The following is a 17,796-nucleotide window of genomic DNA, read 5'->3' as shown; positions in this document are numbered from 1 at the left end:
CTTTGGCCTCGTAGACGTCTGTCCTTCGGTTCGGGCCTCAGCGCCGGGGATCGCGAGCCTCTCAAGGGACGGGGCCCGGGACCGATCCCTTCTCGCGTCCCGGCACGCGGCACGGCGTTCTGCGCGCGTTAAGCGCTTAACGAGCACCGCCGCCCTGGCACAGGGAGGGAAGGCGGACGTCGGAAGAGAAAACCACCGAGAGGCTTTCGCTCAAACTGGGATTATCGCTCGCCTCCGGCCCCCCGACGTCTGGTCGCTTGGGGCGGAGACGCATTTTTGTCATCCGCGAACGTGACCGGATTCCGCCGGACGTGCAGAGGTGAGTGGATTTCGATAAAAATCACTCCAGAAGTGGGAAATTGCAACCAAAGCACAGCGGCGGGAGTAAATCATTACTTTTTTACAATTTTAGGGGCTCTAGCCCCATTCATTCATTCATTCATTCATCCAATAGTATTTATTGAGCGCTTACTACGTGCAGAGCACTGTACTAAGCGCTTGGAATGGACAAATCGGTAACAGAGACGGTCCCCGCCCTTTGCCGGGCTTACGGTCTAATCGGGGGAGACGGGCAGACGAGAACATGCAGATACCGATGCCGAGTAACCAGAAGGGCCATTGTGATGGTTTGGAGAAACGGTCCAGGAAAGGAAAACTGGGTCAAGACCGGTTGGGTGAAAGACGAAAATGTTGGCGTACGATTTCCGCAGAAATTTCCACCCGAAATATCCCGAGGTGCCGTCGCTTCTTCCGTAACGAGGCACGTATTCCCCCCACCAAAAAAAACGGCGCGTTCGTGAGACCGACTAAGGGCTGCGCTCTAACGTAACTGCCGCGTGAAGCCATCTAGCGCGGTATCGTATCGGCGATCGGCGGTGTGTACCGAGCGCTTACTCCGTGCAGAGCACTCCGCAGAGGGCTCGGGCGACTGGAATGCAACGAATTGGTAGTCCGTCCCCAACCAAATGCGCGTCGTCGGAAGAAAAGCTCTCTGATTCCTCAATAACCCTCTATTTCAGAAGTCTGTCCTCACTCCCCTCGAGGCTGTGAACCTGCATCTGAGGTCATCGCGTTGGGGTTTAGCACAGGGTTGGGTGCGCAGCGAGGTCTGGATGCAACCGTCATCGTAATTCGGAAGAACAAGTGTGAGGGAGGAACGGGCCGGATACGTGCGGAGCGCCCTTCGAAGCACTGGGGTAGATGCAGGGCAATCAGGGCGTCCCACGTGAGGCCCCATTTTCCAGACGAGGGAACCGAGGCCCCGAGAGGCGAAGCGACTTGCCCAACGTCGCGTAGCAGACGAGCGGCGGAGCCGGGATCGGAACCCGAGCCCGCGGCGCGGGGAGAAAGAATTGCCCTTCCCAAGCGCCTAGTACAGCGCTCGGCACACCGAAAGCGCTCGATAAGTACGACCGAATGAAAGACGGAGCGCTTCAACGGTACCGTCGGCGGCGCTTTGCGCGTAGCGAGCGGAGGCCGCGTGGCTCGAGGGCCGGAGACCGGGATTGGGAGTCGCAGATCCTGGGTTCTAATTCCGCCTCGGCCGTTTGTCAGCCCGGGTGACCTCGGGCCAGTCACCCGACCTCTCTGGGCCTCGGTTTCCTCCTCCGGCAGAGGAGGATGAAGCCTGGGAGCCCCACGGGGGACGACCTGATGGCCCCGGCTCCATCCCGGCGCTTAGAAGAGGGCTGCGCACGGAGGAAGCGCTCACCGGACGCCACCACCGGCATCATCCTCGTCATTATTATTATTATTATTAACCCACAGAAGAGGAGTCGGCGGTCATGGGTTCGAATGCCGGCCCCCGCCCCTTGTCAGCCGGGTGACTGTGGGCAAGTCACTTCACCTCTCTGGGCCTCATTTCCCTCATCTGGAAAATGGGGCCTCCCGCGGGACCGCCCGATGACCCTGCATCTCCCCCAGCGCTTAGGACAGCGCCCGGCGCACAGTAAGCGCTTCACAAATGCCGACAGCAGCAGCGTGGCTCGGTGGCGAGAGCCCGGGCTTAGGAGTCAGAGGCCGTCGGTTTGAGTCCCGGCTCTGCAGCGTGCTGGGGAGCCAAGAGGTCGTGGGTTTGAATCCCGGCTCGGCCACCTGTCAGCTGTGTGACTCTGGGCGAGTCACTTCACTTCTCTGTGCCTCGGTTCCCTCATCTGTAAAACGGGGATGAAGACCGGGAGCCTCACGTGGGTCAACCTGATGACCCTGCATCGCCCCCAGCGCTTAGAACAGTGCCGTGCACACCGTAAGCGCTTAACGAATACCCTCATTATTGGCGGCTGTGTGACCGTGGGCCGGTCGCTTCCCTTTTCCGTGCCTCAGTGACCTCATCTGTAAAATGGGGATTAACCGTGAGCCTCACGGGGGACGACCCGATGACCCTGTGTCTACCCCAGCGCTTAGGAGGGTGCTCTGCACATAGTGAGCGCTTAACAGATAGCAACGTTATTATTAACGAACACCAGCGTGATCGTCAGTAGGCGTAGTGGCGGATGGAGTCAGTTCCGGCAGGGTCCGGCAGGGGGCGGCGTCCCGTCGGGGGTTGCCATGGCTACCGAGGCGGCGTGGCCACGTCAGCCCCGGGCGGAGGCGGCGGGGCCATGGCGGCGGCGGCGGCGGCGGCGGGCGGCCCCCCTCCCCACCGGCTGGAGGTGGCGGGGCTGCTCAAGGCGCCCGCCTTTCACGTGGCCAAGAAGGCGGCCGAGGTCAGCGCCTGCCCCGCCCCGGCGGGCGGGGGGGGGGGCCGCGGGGGAAGGGGGAGAGACAGAGACGGGGGGGGGGGAGGGAGCAACCGCCGCTCACGTCACTTCCGGCCGGCCCTTCCCGCCTCGGCCCCCGGGCGAGACCAATGTCCGGCGCGCGCGCGGGGGGCGGACTGTACCACTGCCGGGAGCCCCGAGGGGGCGCGGGGGGCCTCGCCCCTCTCCGGCCTCCCGTTCGTTCGTTCGTTCGTTCGTTCGTTCGGCCCCTCGCAGTTATATCAGGTGCGGCGCACTGTCCTAAGCGCTGGGCGGGGTGCCGTGCAGAGGGGCTCAATGGCAACAGCCCGGGCTGGGGAGGCGGAGGGCGTGGCTTCCACTCCCGGCTCCGCCACCCGTCAGCTGTGTGACCTCGGGCCAGTCACTTCGCTTCTCTGGGCCCCAGCGACCTCAGCTGGAAAATGGGGATTCACGTGGGACTGCCTCACCACCCTGTAGCTCCCCCAGCGCTTAGAACAGTGCTCGGCACATAGTCAGGGCTTAACACATACCAACGTTATTATTATTATCATCATTATTATTATTATTATTTTCTGGGCCCCGGTTACCTCATCTGTAAAATGGGGATTGACTGTCAGCCTCCCGGGGGACACCCCGATGATCCTGCATCTCCCCCCAGCGCTTAGAACAGTGCTCGGCACATAGTCAGCGCTTCCCAAATACCAACGTCATCATTGTTATTACTCTTTGGGCCTCGGTTCCCTCATCTGTGAAATGGGGTGAAGCCCGAGAGCCCCACCTAGGACAACCCGATTCCCTCGGATCTCCCCGGCACACAGTAAGCGCTTCACAGATACCCACATTATTATTATGGGTTCGAATCCCGGCTCCGCCCCTCATCGGCTGTGTGGCTCGGGGCGAGTCGCTTCACCTCTCTGGGCCTCAGTGACCTCCTCTGGAAAATGGGGATGAGGCCTGGGAGCCCCACGGGGGACAACCTGATGACCCTGTGTCTCCCCCAGCGCTTAGAGCGGTGCTCGGCACGTAGTAAGCGCTTCACACATGCCATCATAAATCATTATTATTATTATTATTATTAACAAAGAGAGGCCAGCCCCGTCCACAGTGAGCACACAGGCTAGAGGGGAGGAAGCAGGCATCAGTACAGCTAAGCGGGCATCAATTCCAATAAATAAAATGGCAGATGATGATAATAATAATAATGTTGGTATTTGTTAAGCGCTTACTACGTGCCAAGCACTGTTCTAAGCGCTGGGTGAGATACAGGGTCATCAGGTTGTCCCACAGGAGGCTCCCGGTCTTCATCCCCATTTTCCAGATGAGGTCACTGAGGCCCAGAGAAGTAAAATGATTTGCCCACAGTCACACAGCTGCCAAGCGGCAGAGCCGGGATTTGAACCCATGACCTCTGACTCCCAAGCCCGGGCTCTTTCCACTGAGCCACGCTGCTTCCCTTATGTTGGTATTTGTTAAGCGCTTACAATGTGCGCTGTTCTAAGCGCTGGGGGAGATACAGGGTCATCAGGTTGTCCCCACGAGAGGCTCCTAGTCTTCATCCCCATTTTAATAATGTTGGTATTTGTTAAGCGCTTACTGTGTGCAGAGCACCGTTCTAAGCGCTGGGGGAGATACAGGGTCATCAGGTTTCCCACGTGAGGCTCACAGTTAATCCCCATTTTACAGATGAGGTCACTGAGGCCCAGAGAAATGAAGTGACTTGCCCACAGTCACCCAGCTGACAAGTGGCGGAGCCGGGAGTCGAACCCATGACCTCGGACTCCCAAGCCCGGGCTCTTGCCGTCCAGCCACGCGGCTTCTCTGAAGATGGCTCTTGCAAATGAAATTAAGTTCCCTGAAATGTGTTTTTCCTCCTTCTGAACGTCTAGAGCCTGAAGAAGAGTTTTCCCACCAAATTCGCAGAACCGATCATTCTTCCTCTAATGGAATTTGCTTGGAACGAATATTTACAGGAGAAAAAAAAGGTATTTTGATCGGTTTTCTTTCAGAGGAGAACGTGCTCTGTGAATTTTTTCTATCCGCCGCACCTCTACCCGGACCGGAAAGGTGATTTGAGATTCGTTGATTCAGTAGGGGTTATTGAGCGCTTACTATGTGCAGAGCACCGTACTAAGCGCTTGGAACGGACAGGTCGGCACCAGCGATCCACCGGTGGGGCTGAAATTCAAGTACCGAGGTCCCGGGCGTCATTCCGGGACGTGGGGATCGAAAGCACTCCGACGTGCGGAAAATTCAAGCGCGATGTCTCCCGAATCCCCCCTGGCCGGTCCGATATTCCCGATCCTAGCGAAGGGATACGATGAGAGGGGGGCGGCGAAACGATTAAATGAGAATTAATTATGAATAAAATACCCGAGATTTCGGTAGTTCCTTTCCCCTGAAGAATTCTAGGCCCGACTCCCTCGATCCGGCAGGGACCGCGGAGCCTAGAACGAACGCCGAGCGTCCAACGCTCGACGTCCTTCGCCGCGGGAGAACTCCGTTAGGTCGGGGGCCGGTTCCGTGTCTAGGAGACGCCCGCCCTTTGGGAAAAAAAGTGGTATTTTTCTTTTCCTTTCAGCTTCGACTCGGCATCCCCAAAAGGGAAGTCGGCATTCGGCCCCAATAACGCGTTCGCTACGGGAAGATCGCCGACCTCACGTCGTGCGTTTTATTCGCTCTCCCCGAAGGGTGACCGACATTTGGATCCGCTGTAATATTTTTTCCTTTATTTTCTGTGATCCGAGGGGCCCCCAGGGTGTCTTCCTCTCTTTATGGCCTTCCAAGTGTGGAAACGGGGTCGCCGGCGTGTCTCGTTTTCCAAGCGTGGAAATAGGGCGGAGGAAGCGAATCCGGGTCGACGCCCCGACGCGGTCGGGGATGTGAATGGAATGAGAATTCCCTCACCGGGCGGCCTGTCCCCTTTCTTTTTCCTTCCAGGAGCTCCGGGGCGAGATGTGGGCGTATCCTGCCCGCGTGATGTGTTTTACCGACGGCCAGCTTCTGGGGGACGAAGATGCCCTGCTGGCCTGGTCCTCCGAGAAGTGGGATTATAAGGATCCTAAACCCAAGGCCTTCTACGAAGCTGTCGCCTCGGATTTCTGCATCAACTATCTGCAAAACCCCAAGGCAGGTGGCGTCTCTTTGCGGGTCCTCTTTTATTTTTCCAATCCGGGCCCGCGGGGCGTGGGTTCTGATCCCGGCTCGGCCGCCCGCGCGACCTCGGGCCGGTCGGATCCCGGCTCCGCCGCTCGGCAGCTGGATGACCGTGGGCAAGTCGCTTCACTTCTGTGGGCCTCAGTTCCCTCAGCTGTCAAATGGGGCTGAAGACTGGGAGCCTCACGGGGGAGCCTGTATCTCCCCAGCGCTTAGAACAGTGCTCTGCCCATAGTAAGCGCTTAACAGATGCCGACATTATTATTAACGAACACCGTAATCGTTCACTCTTATCACCAGAACCTCTCAGTGGGATGCGCTTTCGCCGTTCCACGCAGGATCGGCCGCCTTTTGCAGGCCGGGGCCGGGGCCGGTGGCGATGGCCTATTATATCCGCCCAAGCGCTCGGTTCACTATTCCGCCCCCGGGGAACCCTCGGCGAATACGGGCGATGGCCGTGAGGAGACCGGGAAAACTCTCCCGGGCCCAACGAGGAGGGGGAAGCCGGGGAGGAAGGGGCCGGACGCCGTGGGCGTTTGGGAGGAATCCTAACGCTGGCGAGGGAGGCCGTCACGGGAGCCAAAACCCCTTGCAGCCGGGGCCGTCCCCGCATCCCGTCGACCGCTCTCGGATTTCCGCCGAGCCCCCGGGTGGATCTGAGGGACGTAGTAAGCGCTCGGTAAATCCGACCGAACCTAAGGCGACCGGGTCGGACGCGGTCCCCAGCCTCCCGTGACCTGTGTCGTAGACACCTCGGCGTGGCTCAGCGGCAAGAGCCGGGCTTGGGAGTCGGAGGTCGTGGGTTCGAATCCCGGCTCTGCCCCATGGCAGCCGGGTGACCGTGGGCAAGTCGCTTCACTTCTCTGGGCCTCAGTCCCCCTCATCTGGAAAATGGGGATGGAGACTGTGAGCCTCCCCCTGATGACCCGCTCAAGGACTCCGACAGTAAGGATCTCCCCCCCCCGCCCCTCCCCGCCCCCACAGACCCCCAGCCATCAGCTCCCATTGTGCTCCCCTGCTCTCCCCCGGGGACATTGCGCTCCCCTGCTTGGTCGGCCCTGGGGACGTTGCGCTCCCCTGCTCGGCCCTGGGGACGTTGCGCTCCCCTGCCCGGCCCTGGGGACGTTGTGTGCCCCTGCCTGGGCCCGGGGACGTTGTGCTCCCCAACCGCCCTCCCTCCACTCTGCCTGAAGCGGCCATTTTGGGAAGCCCTCACCTCCTCTCCCCCCCCCCCCCCCCCCCCCCCCCCCCCCCCCCCCCCCCGTGAGGTGATTGATCTCCCCCGCCCCGGGCCACGATGTCCTTGTTCTCACCGTGTTACCTTACCTTAGCCGCCGCCTACGCCCGCAACCCACCCCGGACATCCTCAGGGCTCCCGCCGACGCCTCAGAGACATTTGGACCGTGAGCTCCGGGACTCTCCTTGCCGCTGGCCTCTTGACTTTGATTTTGATCAGGTCGACCCTTAGTCAAGTCGACCCCCGACCCTGGTCATCGCCCGCTTATTAACACTATTTTATTGTATCGTACTGTATCATGTTACTGTATTACCAATTTCGCATGTTATCGTTTATCGTCGTCAGTGCTGCCACCCACCTCTCTGGCCTCGCCATGTCCCTCCACCCCCCTCCTCCCTCCCGCCCCTTCCTAGCCTCCCCTTCCCCTTCCCCTCTCTCTCCCAGCTCTTTCCCACTCTCTCCTCTGCCTCCTCCCTCCCTCCCCTCCCCCGCCCTAGAACCCCGCTATACCAGCGCCACCCCTCTTCCCCCTCCCCTACTCTCCCCCCACCAAACCTCCTCCTCACCCCCTCCCCCCTTCCCTCTTCCCCACCCACGCCCCATCCCAGTCCTCCTGTCCCACGGTCACCCCTCCTCCCCCTCCCCGCCCAGGGCCCCGCCACCTCCTTCTCATCCAAACCTTCCCCTCCCCCCGCTCTCCCCTCCTCCTCGCCTTGCACCCACAGCTACTTTCAAGTTTGGCCTCTGGAACCCCCACTCCATTACAGGTAAGCTACCTTTCGTCCATGACCTTTTCCCCTCCCGCTCTCTCCTCCTCCTCGCCCTTACGGAAACGTGGCTCACTCCCGAAGACACGGTCTCCGCCGCCGCTCTCCCCGGCGGAGGCCTCTCCTTCTCCCACTCCCCCAGACTCGCCGGAAAGGGAGGAGGCGTCGGCTTCCTCCTCTCGCCCCGTTGCCGCTTCCGCACTATCCCTCCTCCACCTTCCCTCTCCTTCCCCTCCTTCCGAGCCCACATCATTCGCCTCTACCACCCCCTCCAGGTACTTGTAGCCGTCATCTACCGCCCTCCGGGTCCCACCTCCGACTTCTTCGACCACCTAGACCCCTTTCTCACCTTCCTTCTCTCCTTCTCTCTGCCCACTCTGATCCTCGGAGACTTCAACACCCACACGGATGTACCCGACGACTCCTCTGCCGCCCGCCCGCTATCGCTCCTCGACTCTGCCGACCTCCTGCTCCACTATACCTCGCCCACTCACCGACTCGGTCACACCCTCGATCTCGTCATCTCCTACTGCTGCACCACCTCCTCCCTCACCCAACTCTGAAATCCCTCTCTCGGACCATAACCTTCTCACCTGCCTCCTCTCTCACACTCCCTCCCCCTGCAAATCTTTGCTACTCCCCCACAGAGACCTCCGCTCTCTCGATCCCATCCGTCTTTCCAAAAGCATCTCTCCCCACCTGGCCCCCCGTCCGCTCTTCCCACTCTCGTCGATCAGGTCATCGCTCTCAGCTCCACCCTCTCTACTCATCTCGACTCACTCGCCCCCCTTTCCCTCCGCCGCTCTCGCTCCACTAACCCACAGCCCTGGGTCACCGCCTCCGTCCGCCTCCTACGCTCTTATGCTCGAGCTGCCGAGCGCTGCTGGCGAAAGTCCAAGCACCGAGCCGACCTTATCCATTTGAAATTTATCCTTTCCTGCCTTAACTCTGCCCTCTCCTCGGCCAGGCAGAACTTCTTCTCCTCCCTCATCGACACCCATGCCCGTCATCCCCGCCGATTGTTCCGGACCTTTAACTCTAATAATGTTGGTATCTGTTAAGCGCTTACTATGTGCCGAACACTGTTCTAAGCGCTGGGGTAGACACGGGGGAATCAGGTTGTCCCACTTGGGGCTCACAATCTTAATCCACATTTTACAGATGAGGTAACTGAGGCACCGAGAAGTTAAGTGACTTGCCCAAAGTCACACAGCTGATAAGTGGCCGAGCCGGGATTCGGACCCATGACCTCTGACTCCAAAGCCCGTGCTCTTTCCACTGAGCCACGCTGCTTCTCTAACTCTCTCCTTAGGCCCCCGTTCCTCCCCCTCCCCCATCCCTCACCCCCAATGATCTGGCCACCTACGTCGTCACAAAAATTAACACAATCAGGTCTGAGCTCCCCAAAGTCACCCCTCCCCCTCCTGCCTCCCCCCCCAACCCTCTCCCCTACTTTCCCATCCTTCCCTGCAGTATCCTCAGAGGAGATCTCCTCCCTCCTCGCAAGTGCCACCCCCTCCACCTGTTCTTCGGACCCCATTCCCACTCATCTTAAAAACCATCGCCCCTTCCCTCCTCCCCTCCTTAACTTCTATCTTTAACGGCTCACTATCCAGTGGCTTCTTCCCCTCTGCCTTCAAACATGTCCATGTCTCCCCCATCCTAAGAAACCCCTCTCTCGACCCCACTTCCCCTTCTAGTTATCACCCTATCTCCCTCCTACCCTTCCTTTCCAAGATCCTAGAACGAGTCGTCTACACTCGCTGCTTAGAATTCCTTAACTCCCGTTCTCTCCCGGACCCCCTCCGATCCGGCTTCCGTCCCCTCCACTCTACCGAGACCGCTCTCTCTAAGGTCACCCGTGACCTCCTTCTTGCCAAATCCAATGGCTCCTACTCTATCCTGATCCTCCTCGACCTCTCAGCTGCCTTTGACACTGTCGACCGTCCCCATCTCCTCCACACCTTATCTCACCTCTGCTTCACGGACTCCGTCCTCTCCCGGTTCTCCTCTCCTCTCTCCGGCCGGTCATTCTCGGGCTCCTTCGCGGGCTCCCCCTCCCCCTCCCGTCCTCTAACCGTCGGGGTTCCTCGAGGGTCAGTTCTCGGCCCGCTTCCGTTCTCCACCTACACTCACTCCCTCGGCGAACTCATCCGCTCTCACGGCTTCGACTATCATCTCTACACAGACGACACACAGATCTACGTCTCCGCCCCCGTCCTCTCCCCCTCCCCTCGGGCTCGCATCTCCTCCCGCCTCCGGGACGTCTCCGCCCGGATGTCTGCCCGCTACCTAAAACTCGACATGAGCGAGACCGAGCTCCTCATCTTCCCTCCCGAGCCCGGTCCTCTCCCTGACTTCCCTATCGCCGTGGACGGTACGACCGTCCTTCCCGTCTCTCGGGCCCGCGACCTCGGTGTCATCCTTGACTCGTCTCTCTCGTTCACCCCACGCATCTGATCCATCACCGAGACCTGCCGGTCTCACCTTTATAATATCGCCAAGATGCGCCCTTTCCTCTCCACCCAAATGGTTATCTTACGTTTACGGGATATCGTAATATCCCGGCTGGATTACTGTGTCAGCCTTCTCTCTGATCTCCCTTCCTCTTCTCTCTCCCCACTCCAGTCTATTCTTCACTCCGCTGCCCGGCTCATCTTTCCGCAGAAACGCTCTGGGCATGTCACTCCCCTTCTTAAAAACCTCCAGTGGTTGCCCATTGACCTCCGCATGAAACAAAAACTTCTCTAGGCTTCAAGGTTCTCCATCACCTTGCCCCTTCCTACCTCTTCTCCCTTCTCTCTTTCTACCGCCCACCCCGCAGGCTCCACTCCTCCGCCGCCGCCCACCTCCTCACCGTCCCCCATTCTCGCCTATCCTGCCGTCTACCCTGGGCCACGTCCTCCCGTGGTCCCAGAACGCCCTCCCTCCTCACCTCCGCCAAACTAATTCTCTTCCCCTCTTCAAAACCTACTTAAAGCTCACCTCCTCTGAGAGGCCTTCTCCGACTGAGCTCCCCTTTTCCCTCTGCTCTCTCTACCCCCCCTTCACCTCTCCGCAGTTAAACCCTCTTCTCCCCCCCTCCCTCTGCTCCTCCCCCTCTCCTGTCCCATCCCCTCAGCACCATACTCATCCGCTCAACTGTATATATCTTCGTCACCCTATTTATTTTGTTAATGAGATGTACATCACCCTGATTCTATTTATTTGCTATTGTTTTAATGAGATGTTCTTCCCCTCGATTCTATTAATTGCCATTGTTCTTGTCTGTCCGTCTCCCCCGATTAGATTGTAAGCCCGTCAAAGGGCAGGGATTGTCTCTATCTGTTACCGATTTGTCCATTCCAAGCACTTAGTACAGTACTCTGCACATAGTAAGCGCTCAATAAATACTATTGAATGAATGAATGAATGACCTTGTATCTCCGCAGTGCGGCGCAGTGGAAAGAGCACGGGCTTTGGAGTCAGGGCTCATGAGTTCGAATCCCAGCTCTGCCACTTGTCAGCTGTGTGACTATGGGCAAGTCACTTAACTTCTCTGTGCCTCAGTTCCCTCATCTGTAAAATGGGGATTAAGACTGTGAGCCCCACGTGGGACAACCTGATTCCCCTGTGTTTACCCCAGCGCTTAGAACAGTGCTCTGCACATAGTAAGCGCTTAACAAATACCAAAATTATTATCTCCCCCAGCACTTAGAACAGCGCTCTGCATGTAGTAAGCGCTTCACAAATACCAACATTAATCCCGTTTTTTTGGGAAAAGACACATCTGCCCGCCAGACGCTGTGCTGAGCGCTGGGATGGAGAGAGGCCGGTGGGATCGGTCAGGCCTGCTCACTTACTTACACGCTTACTGTGGGCAGAGTGCCGTACTAACCCAGCACGGCCCAGTGGAAGGAGCCCAGGCTTGGGAGTCGGAGGTCATGGGTTCAAATGCCGGCTCCGCCGCCTGTCAGCTGGGTGACTGTGGGCCAGTCACTTCACTTCTCGGTGCCTCGGTGACCTCATCTGGAAAATGGGGATGAAGACTGGGAGCCCCACGTGGGACAGCCTGATGACCCTGCACCTCCCCCAGCTCTAAGAACGGTACTCGGCACATAGTAAACGCTCAACAAATACCAACATTATCATTATTATCATTATTAACCCCTTGGGAGAGTCTGTGTCCCACCTGCGGACGAAGTAAGCGAGGCACAAATATAACAGAATTATCCACGTTTTAGTTAACCCCTGTAAAAATAAAAAAAAGCGTTGCATTTACGGAGGGCCATCGACGCGCCCGGCGAGCTTTCAAATGGCAAGACCCAATTTAACGCTGAGAATATTTTTAAAAAGGGGGTTTTTCCACGTAGCACTATCCCTTTTAGTTGGGTGGAAGCCTCGTTACCCTCCGCGTATGCGATTCGGGAAGCAAAAAGCCACCGAGGCGCGGCAGAGTGAAGTGACCCGCCCGAGGCCACGCGCCGGATGAGCGGCAGAGCCGGGATTGGGACCCGGCTGGCCCAACCCGCGGGCGCGAAGGAGCTTTAGGTGAAATCCTCTCTTCCCAACCGTCCCGCGCCTTCCCTCTCTAACTCTGGCTTCTCTTCCCTCATGTTTTGCCTTCCTGTTTTCGCAGCACGATTTTGCGTATCTAGACATCGCTATTCAGGACGAAGCCATTGGGCGACTGGTGTTTGAGGTAAGGGTGGTTTTCGACCCGCGGGATTTTCTCCTTCACACCCATCCCGTAGCCGGTCCCGCTGAACTCTCTCTCTTCGCTCCGTAGCTCTTTTCCAGCGAATGCCCCAAAACCTGCACCAATTTTCAGACTCTCTGCACCGGAAGTGCCGGGATTTCTCCCAGCGGAGTGAGGCTGCATTATAAAGATTCCGCTTTCCATCGACTAGTGAAGAATGGATGGTTGCAAGGAGGAGGTGAGCTAAAGACTGCAGCCTATTCAAGGCGCGCTAAGAAATTCACGCCGCCGGGTGAAATCTAATAATAATTTCACCGAGCGGGTGTTATCGGCTCCTCTGGGCGGGTTCGGGAATCTCAGGACTGGGGTTAACTGTGGGCCCCACGGGAGGCTCCGTCAGTCCCTCGGGACTAAAAAACGCCCAGTTTCCCCGGTATTTCTCCTCTGTTGATTTTCCCCAGAAGACGGAGCCGATTGCCCATAATGGGCCAGACCCATGGGAGAATGGCGGGTGGTCTGCGGCCTCCTTTGGTCCGAAATAATGGCGGAATTAAGACTTCCAGCAGGCAAATGGCCTTAAGAGCCCAGAAATTCCACTGCGGAAGAGCTCGGCCTAAACGGTTCTCGCTCTCCTCACTACCTTTCTTCCTCCCACGTCTTCCCCGCGTGGCCTTTTACCCGGAGCAACTCCCGTTAAGGTGATCGTATTCCTTTCGGCCCCCGTAGGCCCCGGGGTGGGTTGGCGTCTCACCCGGACCGCGTGTACCCACTCTACAGCTGGTCCCGTTCAAGTCAAAAACAGACTTTGAAAGTTAAAGGTGTCATGGGGAGGGGGGATGGATAATCTCGGATTATCCCTCCAAATGGGTCACCGCTCAGATTTTCCAGAGGCCTCTCGTACCACCCAGGGAGAATAAATAGCACATTTGCCCGCTCGGGGTGTCACCCGGTTCCCCCGTAAGAGAGCTGTACGGGGTGCGGGAGAAGAAATAAAGGACCCCAAGCCTCAGCGGGAAGCTCTCGCCAGCTTCCTCACTCCTCCATTTTGTATAAATCGTTCGAACTGACGAAGGCGGGACGTCAGATCGACAGGACGGCGGGCGGTAGGGTCGCGATGCTCTCTCTGAGGCCCCGATTTCCAACTCTCGAGGGAGCTTTCCCGGCGCCCTTCGTCCTCGGAGTTTCGGGAAAGGGAAAGCGACCCTGACGGCAAGAAGTCGGGACGTTGTCGCACTTCTACAGCGCGTCTGTCCTTTCCCTAGTCCGCGGGGCTCCCACGGGGACTGGTCGATCCTCTATTAGAAGGATATTTGTTGTAGTTGACGCTCACAGAGATGGAAAAGCACGGCATCTACACGTTTGCAACATGCACGGGGCCATTTCAAACTGCAGAACGCAATTCAGTTGTGATAATAGCGTTTTCTCCCATGTCGTCCTCCGATCCCCTTTGATGGCGTGAAGGCCCGGTGGATGCAGGTGGAAAGCGACAATTTTCCCCGCGTCTCCCCCGGTGTCAGGGAATTACCTGTCAGACTCTCGTCGTCAGGCTGAATTCTCTTTCGCTTTCTCCTTGTTCTCACATATCTTCGACTCAGATATAACCTCTGGGAAAGGCGATGGCGGCGAATCAATCTACGGCCCGACATTTGAAGGTACACGATGCTTTTTCAAACTCGAAATAAGCGTGAACTCTCGGGTTTTTTAACGCCGACCCAGTCGTCCGGATGTTGTTTCGTCGCTCCTGGTGTGACTGTCTCAGCTCCCCTCCCTTTATTCGTCAATTGTCTCCCTTTGAGGGAGAGGGTCAGGGTCTGTTTCCCCCGTGGAGACTGTTTCCCAGCACATAGCACAGCGTTGGGCGCACGATAAGTCCGTCGTAGATACGACCTCTACCGGCCGGTCAGTCGGCCGTGCTTACTTTCTCGAGCGCTGGGCGAGACCGACACATCCCCTGCCCTCGGTGAGATGACCGTCGAGAGGGGGCCGAGTAATGATAAGGATTCATTCAATAGTATATATTCAGCGCTTACTATGTGCAGAGCACTGTACTAAGCGCTTGGAATGTACAATTCGGTAACACAGACAATCCCTGCCCATTGATGGGCAAGGATGATGGTAGTCAGCGCTCACTCTGTGCCGAGCACCGTCCTAAGCACCGGGGGAGAGACCGGGTGACCGGGGCGTCTCCCGCGGCGCTCGCCGCCTTCACCCCTGTTCTGCCGACGAGGTCACTGAAGCCCAGAGAGGCGAAGCGACTCGCCCACGGTCGCCCGGCCGACGCGGCCCGTCCGGTCCGTTCCCAGCTTGGCCGGCGGCTGGCGAGCGGACGGCCACCAGCTGCGGGTCGAAACGCCCCCCACGTTGGACAGCGGCGGCCCGGGAGAGAGGCGAGGGTGGAGACTCGGGTTCACCGCCTCCGGGTTTCGACCCAGAAAACGCAACAGATCCACGTCCGGATGGAGAGTGGGGCGTCGGGGGAGAGGTGGGTCTCCGGAGTCGCCGTGGGTCGGGGACGATCGACGGCCCGGGGCCGAACGGGCGAGTATCGTGGCTTTTAAGGAGTAACCGCCCAGCTGACCTGGCAGACGGTCAGTTGGTCGTATCGCCGTGTCGTAGTTTTTGAGCAGTGTACCGGACGCTCGGAAGAATCCCGTACGACGGAGTCGGCCGACACTTCCCCCGCCCTCCGGGACCTTGTAGTCTAGAGGGGCGTTACCGAGAGGCCGGAGCGAAGAAAGGACAGCGGGAGAGGGACAGAGAGACAGGCAGTGGGTCACCCATCCCGTGACCTTGGGACGTTCTTCTTATCCGGAGAGATGCCGGGATACCGACATGCTTCTCATGGACGGGGGACACCTCTACCGTGCTGCTTCCCGAAGTCAACGTCCCGGCGAGGTGGCTGGACCACGGGGGCTGGGAATCACAGGCTCCTCCGCCCGTCTGCCCCGCGACCCCGGGCGACTCAGTTGGCCGAGCGGCTCGGGCCTCAGAGGCCGTGGGTTCTCATCCCGGCCCCTCCGCTTGTCCGCCGGGCGACTTGGGGCGGCTCGCCTGGCTCGGCCGGGCCTCATCGGGAACACGGGGACGAGGACCGCGAGCCCCGCGTGGGACACCCTGACGACCTCGTATCTACCCCGGCGCTTAGAACGGTGCTCGCCATAGAGGAAGCGCTTACCAAATGCACGATTATCATCGTTACTAATACCGGCTCTCGTCCGGTAGTCTCCCAAGGGCTCAATATGGCTCACTGCGCACGGATTGCGCTCCATAAACGCCACTGATCGATCGACGTAGCTCCTGGAATGGGATTCCCTTTCGACGCAGGGTCGGGGTCCAATTCCCACGTGTCTACTCTCTCCCAGCACTTAGAACGGAGTCGTGTACACACTTAGCTTACTTGGCCAATGCTTGTGTGCTCCGTAAAGACGCTCGGGACCGGTCAGTCAGTCGGTCGTATTTCTCGATTGCTTTACTGAGCTTTTCCCACTGAAGGACCCTCGTCGTGGGAATTTGGGAATTTCTCCCTTCCCTCCCCCGCCCCCCGATCAATTAGTGACACCCGAGGAAATGTCGTCGGTCGTAAGTTCAGGGCGATATGGAGAGGGGCGAGTGTTGATGAGGCGGATAGGGCAATCACCCGAAATTCTCCAGACCCAGGAGACCCCCTGTGACATCCCGAGGCAGGGTTCGGCTGGAGGAAACGGGATCTTTTAGTGTCGGGGTGGATCTGGGAGTCAGAGGAGCGGCGTGGCCTAGCGGCGAGAGCCCGGGCTTGGGAGTCCGGGGTCATGGGCTCTAACCCCGGCCGCGCCGCTCGTCTGCTGGGCGACCCGTGGGCGAGTCGCCTCTCCCCTCAGCTTCCTCATCCGGAAAATGGGGACTGAGACCGTGAGCCCCAGGTGGGGCGGGGACCAGGTCCAACCTCACCGCCTGGTACCCGGCCCTGGCGCTCAGAGCGGTGCTCGGCACCTGCTAAGCGCCCGACGGGCGTCTTCCTGATAATTATTATTCTCCGAAGAGAGGTGGTGACTGAATCGGTGGGAGAGGACGAGCTCCCCAAGAGAGTGAGTGCGGAGTCGTGAATCCACAGCATTTCTCTCGTTCGTTCACTTGGTCGTATCTCCTGAGCGCTCAACTGCGGGCGGAGCGATGGGCCGAGCGGTCGGCCGAGCAGTCGGGAGAGTACAGTTCGGGGAAAAAGAGAGACAATCCCTGCCCACAACGAGCTCACGGTCTAGAGCATGTAACTGAAATGGATTAATTTATATCGCTGCCGCTCTGCCCCTCTAGTCTGTAAGCTCGCCGTGGGCAGGGAATGGGTCCGTTCGTCGTCACTCGGCACTCTCCCCCGGTGCTCAGTAGCGCTCTGCTTGCCGCGAACGCCTCACGAGTGCGATCGGATGGATGAATGAGCGGAGGCGGGAAAGCGAGGGACCCCAGGGCGACATCCCAGCATCTACGGTGGGGAGATGAGTTCTCTACCCTCGCACTAGAGCGGTAGGAGGATCCAGCGAGGACCACGGCAGCCAAACGAAGTTCCGACCGCCTTTCAGAGAGCGGGGACCGTTCGACGGGTCGTGTGGAGCCGTACGGTCGGGGAAGATTAAATGAGCGTCTCGCCGGACTCGACCACGAGACGCTGTGACGTGGTCTCGGGGGATGCCGCGGGCCCGACTCTAATGGGGTGAGAACAGAGATGAGAGAGAAGTCACGGCAGCCGGGACAGAAGAGGGGTTTAGAGGGGAATGGGCCCGGGGAGACGGAGCTAAGGCCGGTCGGTCATTCATCGGCTCGTTGGGTCGTATTTATTGAGCACTCCCTCCGTGCGGGCCGTCGATCGGTGGCAGGGAGGCAGCGGGGAAGAGGGAGAGCAGGTGTTCCCGAAGAGCCCGGTGGGGCCGAGGCACAGGTAGAAGTGGGGAAATTCGGAAAGCACACGGGAGATCTCTTGAGAGACGACCCAGAGGAGATAAGATGAGGATAGTCGGGAAACGAGGGGGTGTCGTGGGCCTCGGGGGATCTCGAGCCTGATTTTTGTGATCTCATCAATAAACTAGTGTGTGAGGGCATCGGGGAGTAGAGGAGAGAGAGGCGGAGGCGCCGACAGCGAGGGAGGAAGAGGAATATTAACGAGGGGAAGGGACGGCGAATCCGTAGAAGGTGACGGTGAAATTGAGCATTACGGCGCATCTGCGGGGAAATCTGGGTCGCAGTGCCGCCCGGATCTGGAAACCACATTGT

General features: G+C 58.8%; 1 protein-coding gene across 4 annotated transcripts in view; it reads left to right on the top strand.

The window, feature by feature from the left end:
• The first annotated feature begins 150 nt into the window (after window positions 1–150).
• PPIL6 (peptidylprolyl isomerase like 6) overlaps window positions 151–17,796 on the top strand; it is a 29,494-nt gene continuing 11,848 nt past the window's right edge. Inside the window, exons 1-6 of one of the 4 annotated variants that reach the window (XM_039914785.1) lie at window positions 151–319; window positions 4,607–4,702; window positions 5,658–5,846; window positions 12,496–12,558; window positions 12,646–12,793; window positions 14,151–14,207. In XM_039914785.1, the coding sequence (XP_039770719.1) occupies window positions 4,661–4,702; window positions 5,658–5,846; window positions 12,496–12,558; window positions 12,646–12,793; window positions 14,151–14,207 (499 nt within the window). In that variant the 5' untranslated portion in view covers window positions 151–319; window positions 4,607–4,660. Of the gene's footprint in view, window positions 320–2,585; window positions 2,706–4,606; window positions 4,703–5,657; window positions 5,847–12,495; window positions 12,559–12,645; window positions 12,794–14,150; window positions 14,208–17,796 lie in introns of those variants that run through there. The other 3 variants (XM_029047680.2, XM_039914786.1, XM_039914784.1) reach the window with 3 other exon arrangements.

This window comes from Ornithorhynchus anatinus, chromosome 19 (assembly GCF_004115215.2).
Source record: "Ornithorhynchus anatinus isolate Pmale09 chromosome 19, mOrnAna1.pri.v4, whole genome shotgun sequence".
NCBI lineage: Eukaryota > Metazoa > Chordata > Mammalia > Monotremata > Ornithorhynchidae > Ornithorhynchus > Ornithorhynchus anatinus.
This window is presented reverse-complemented; position numbering and strand designations above follow the sequence as displayed.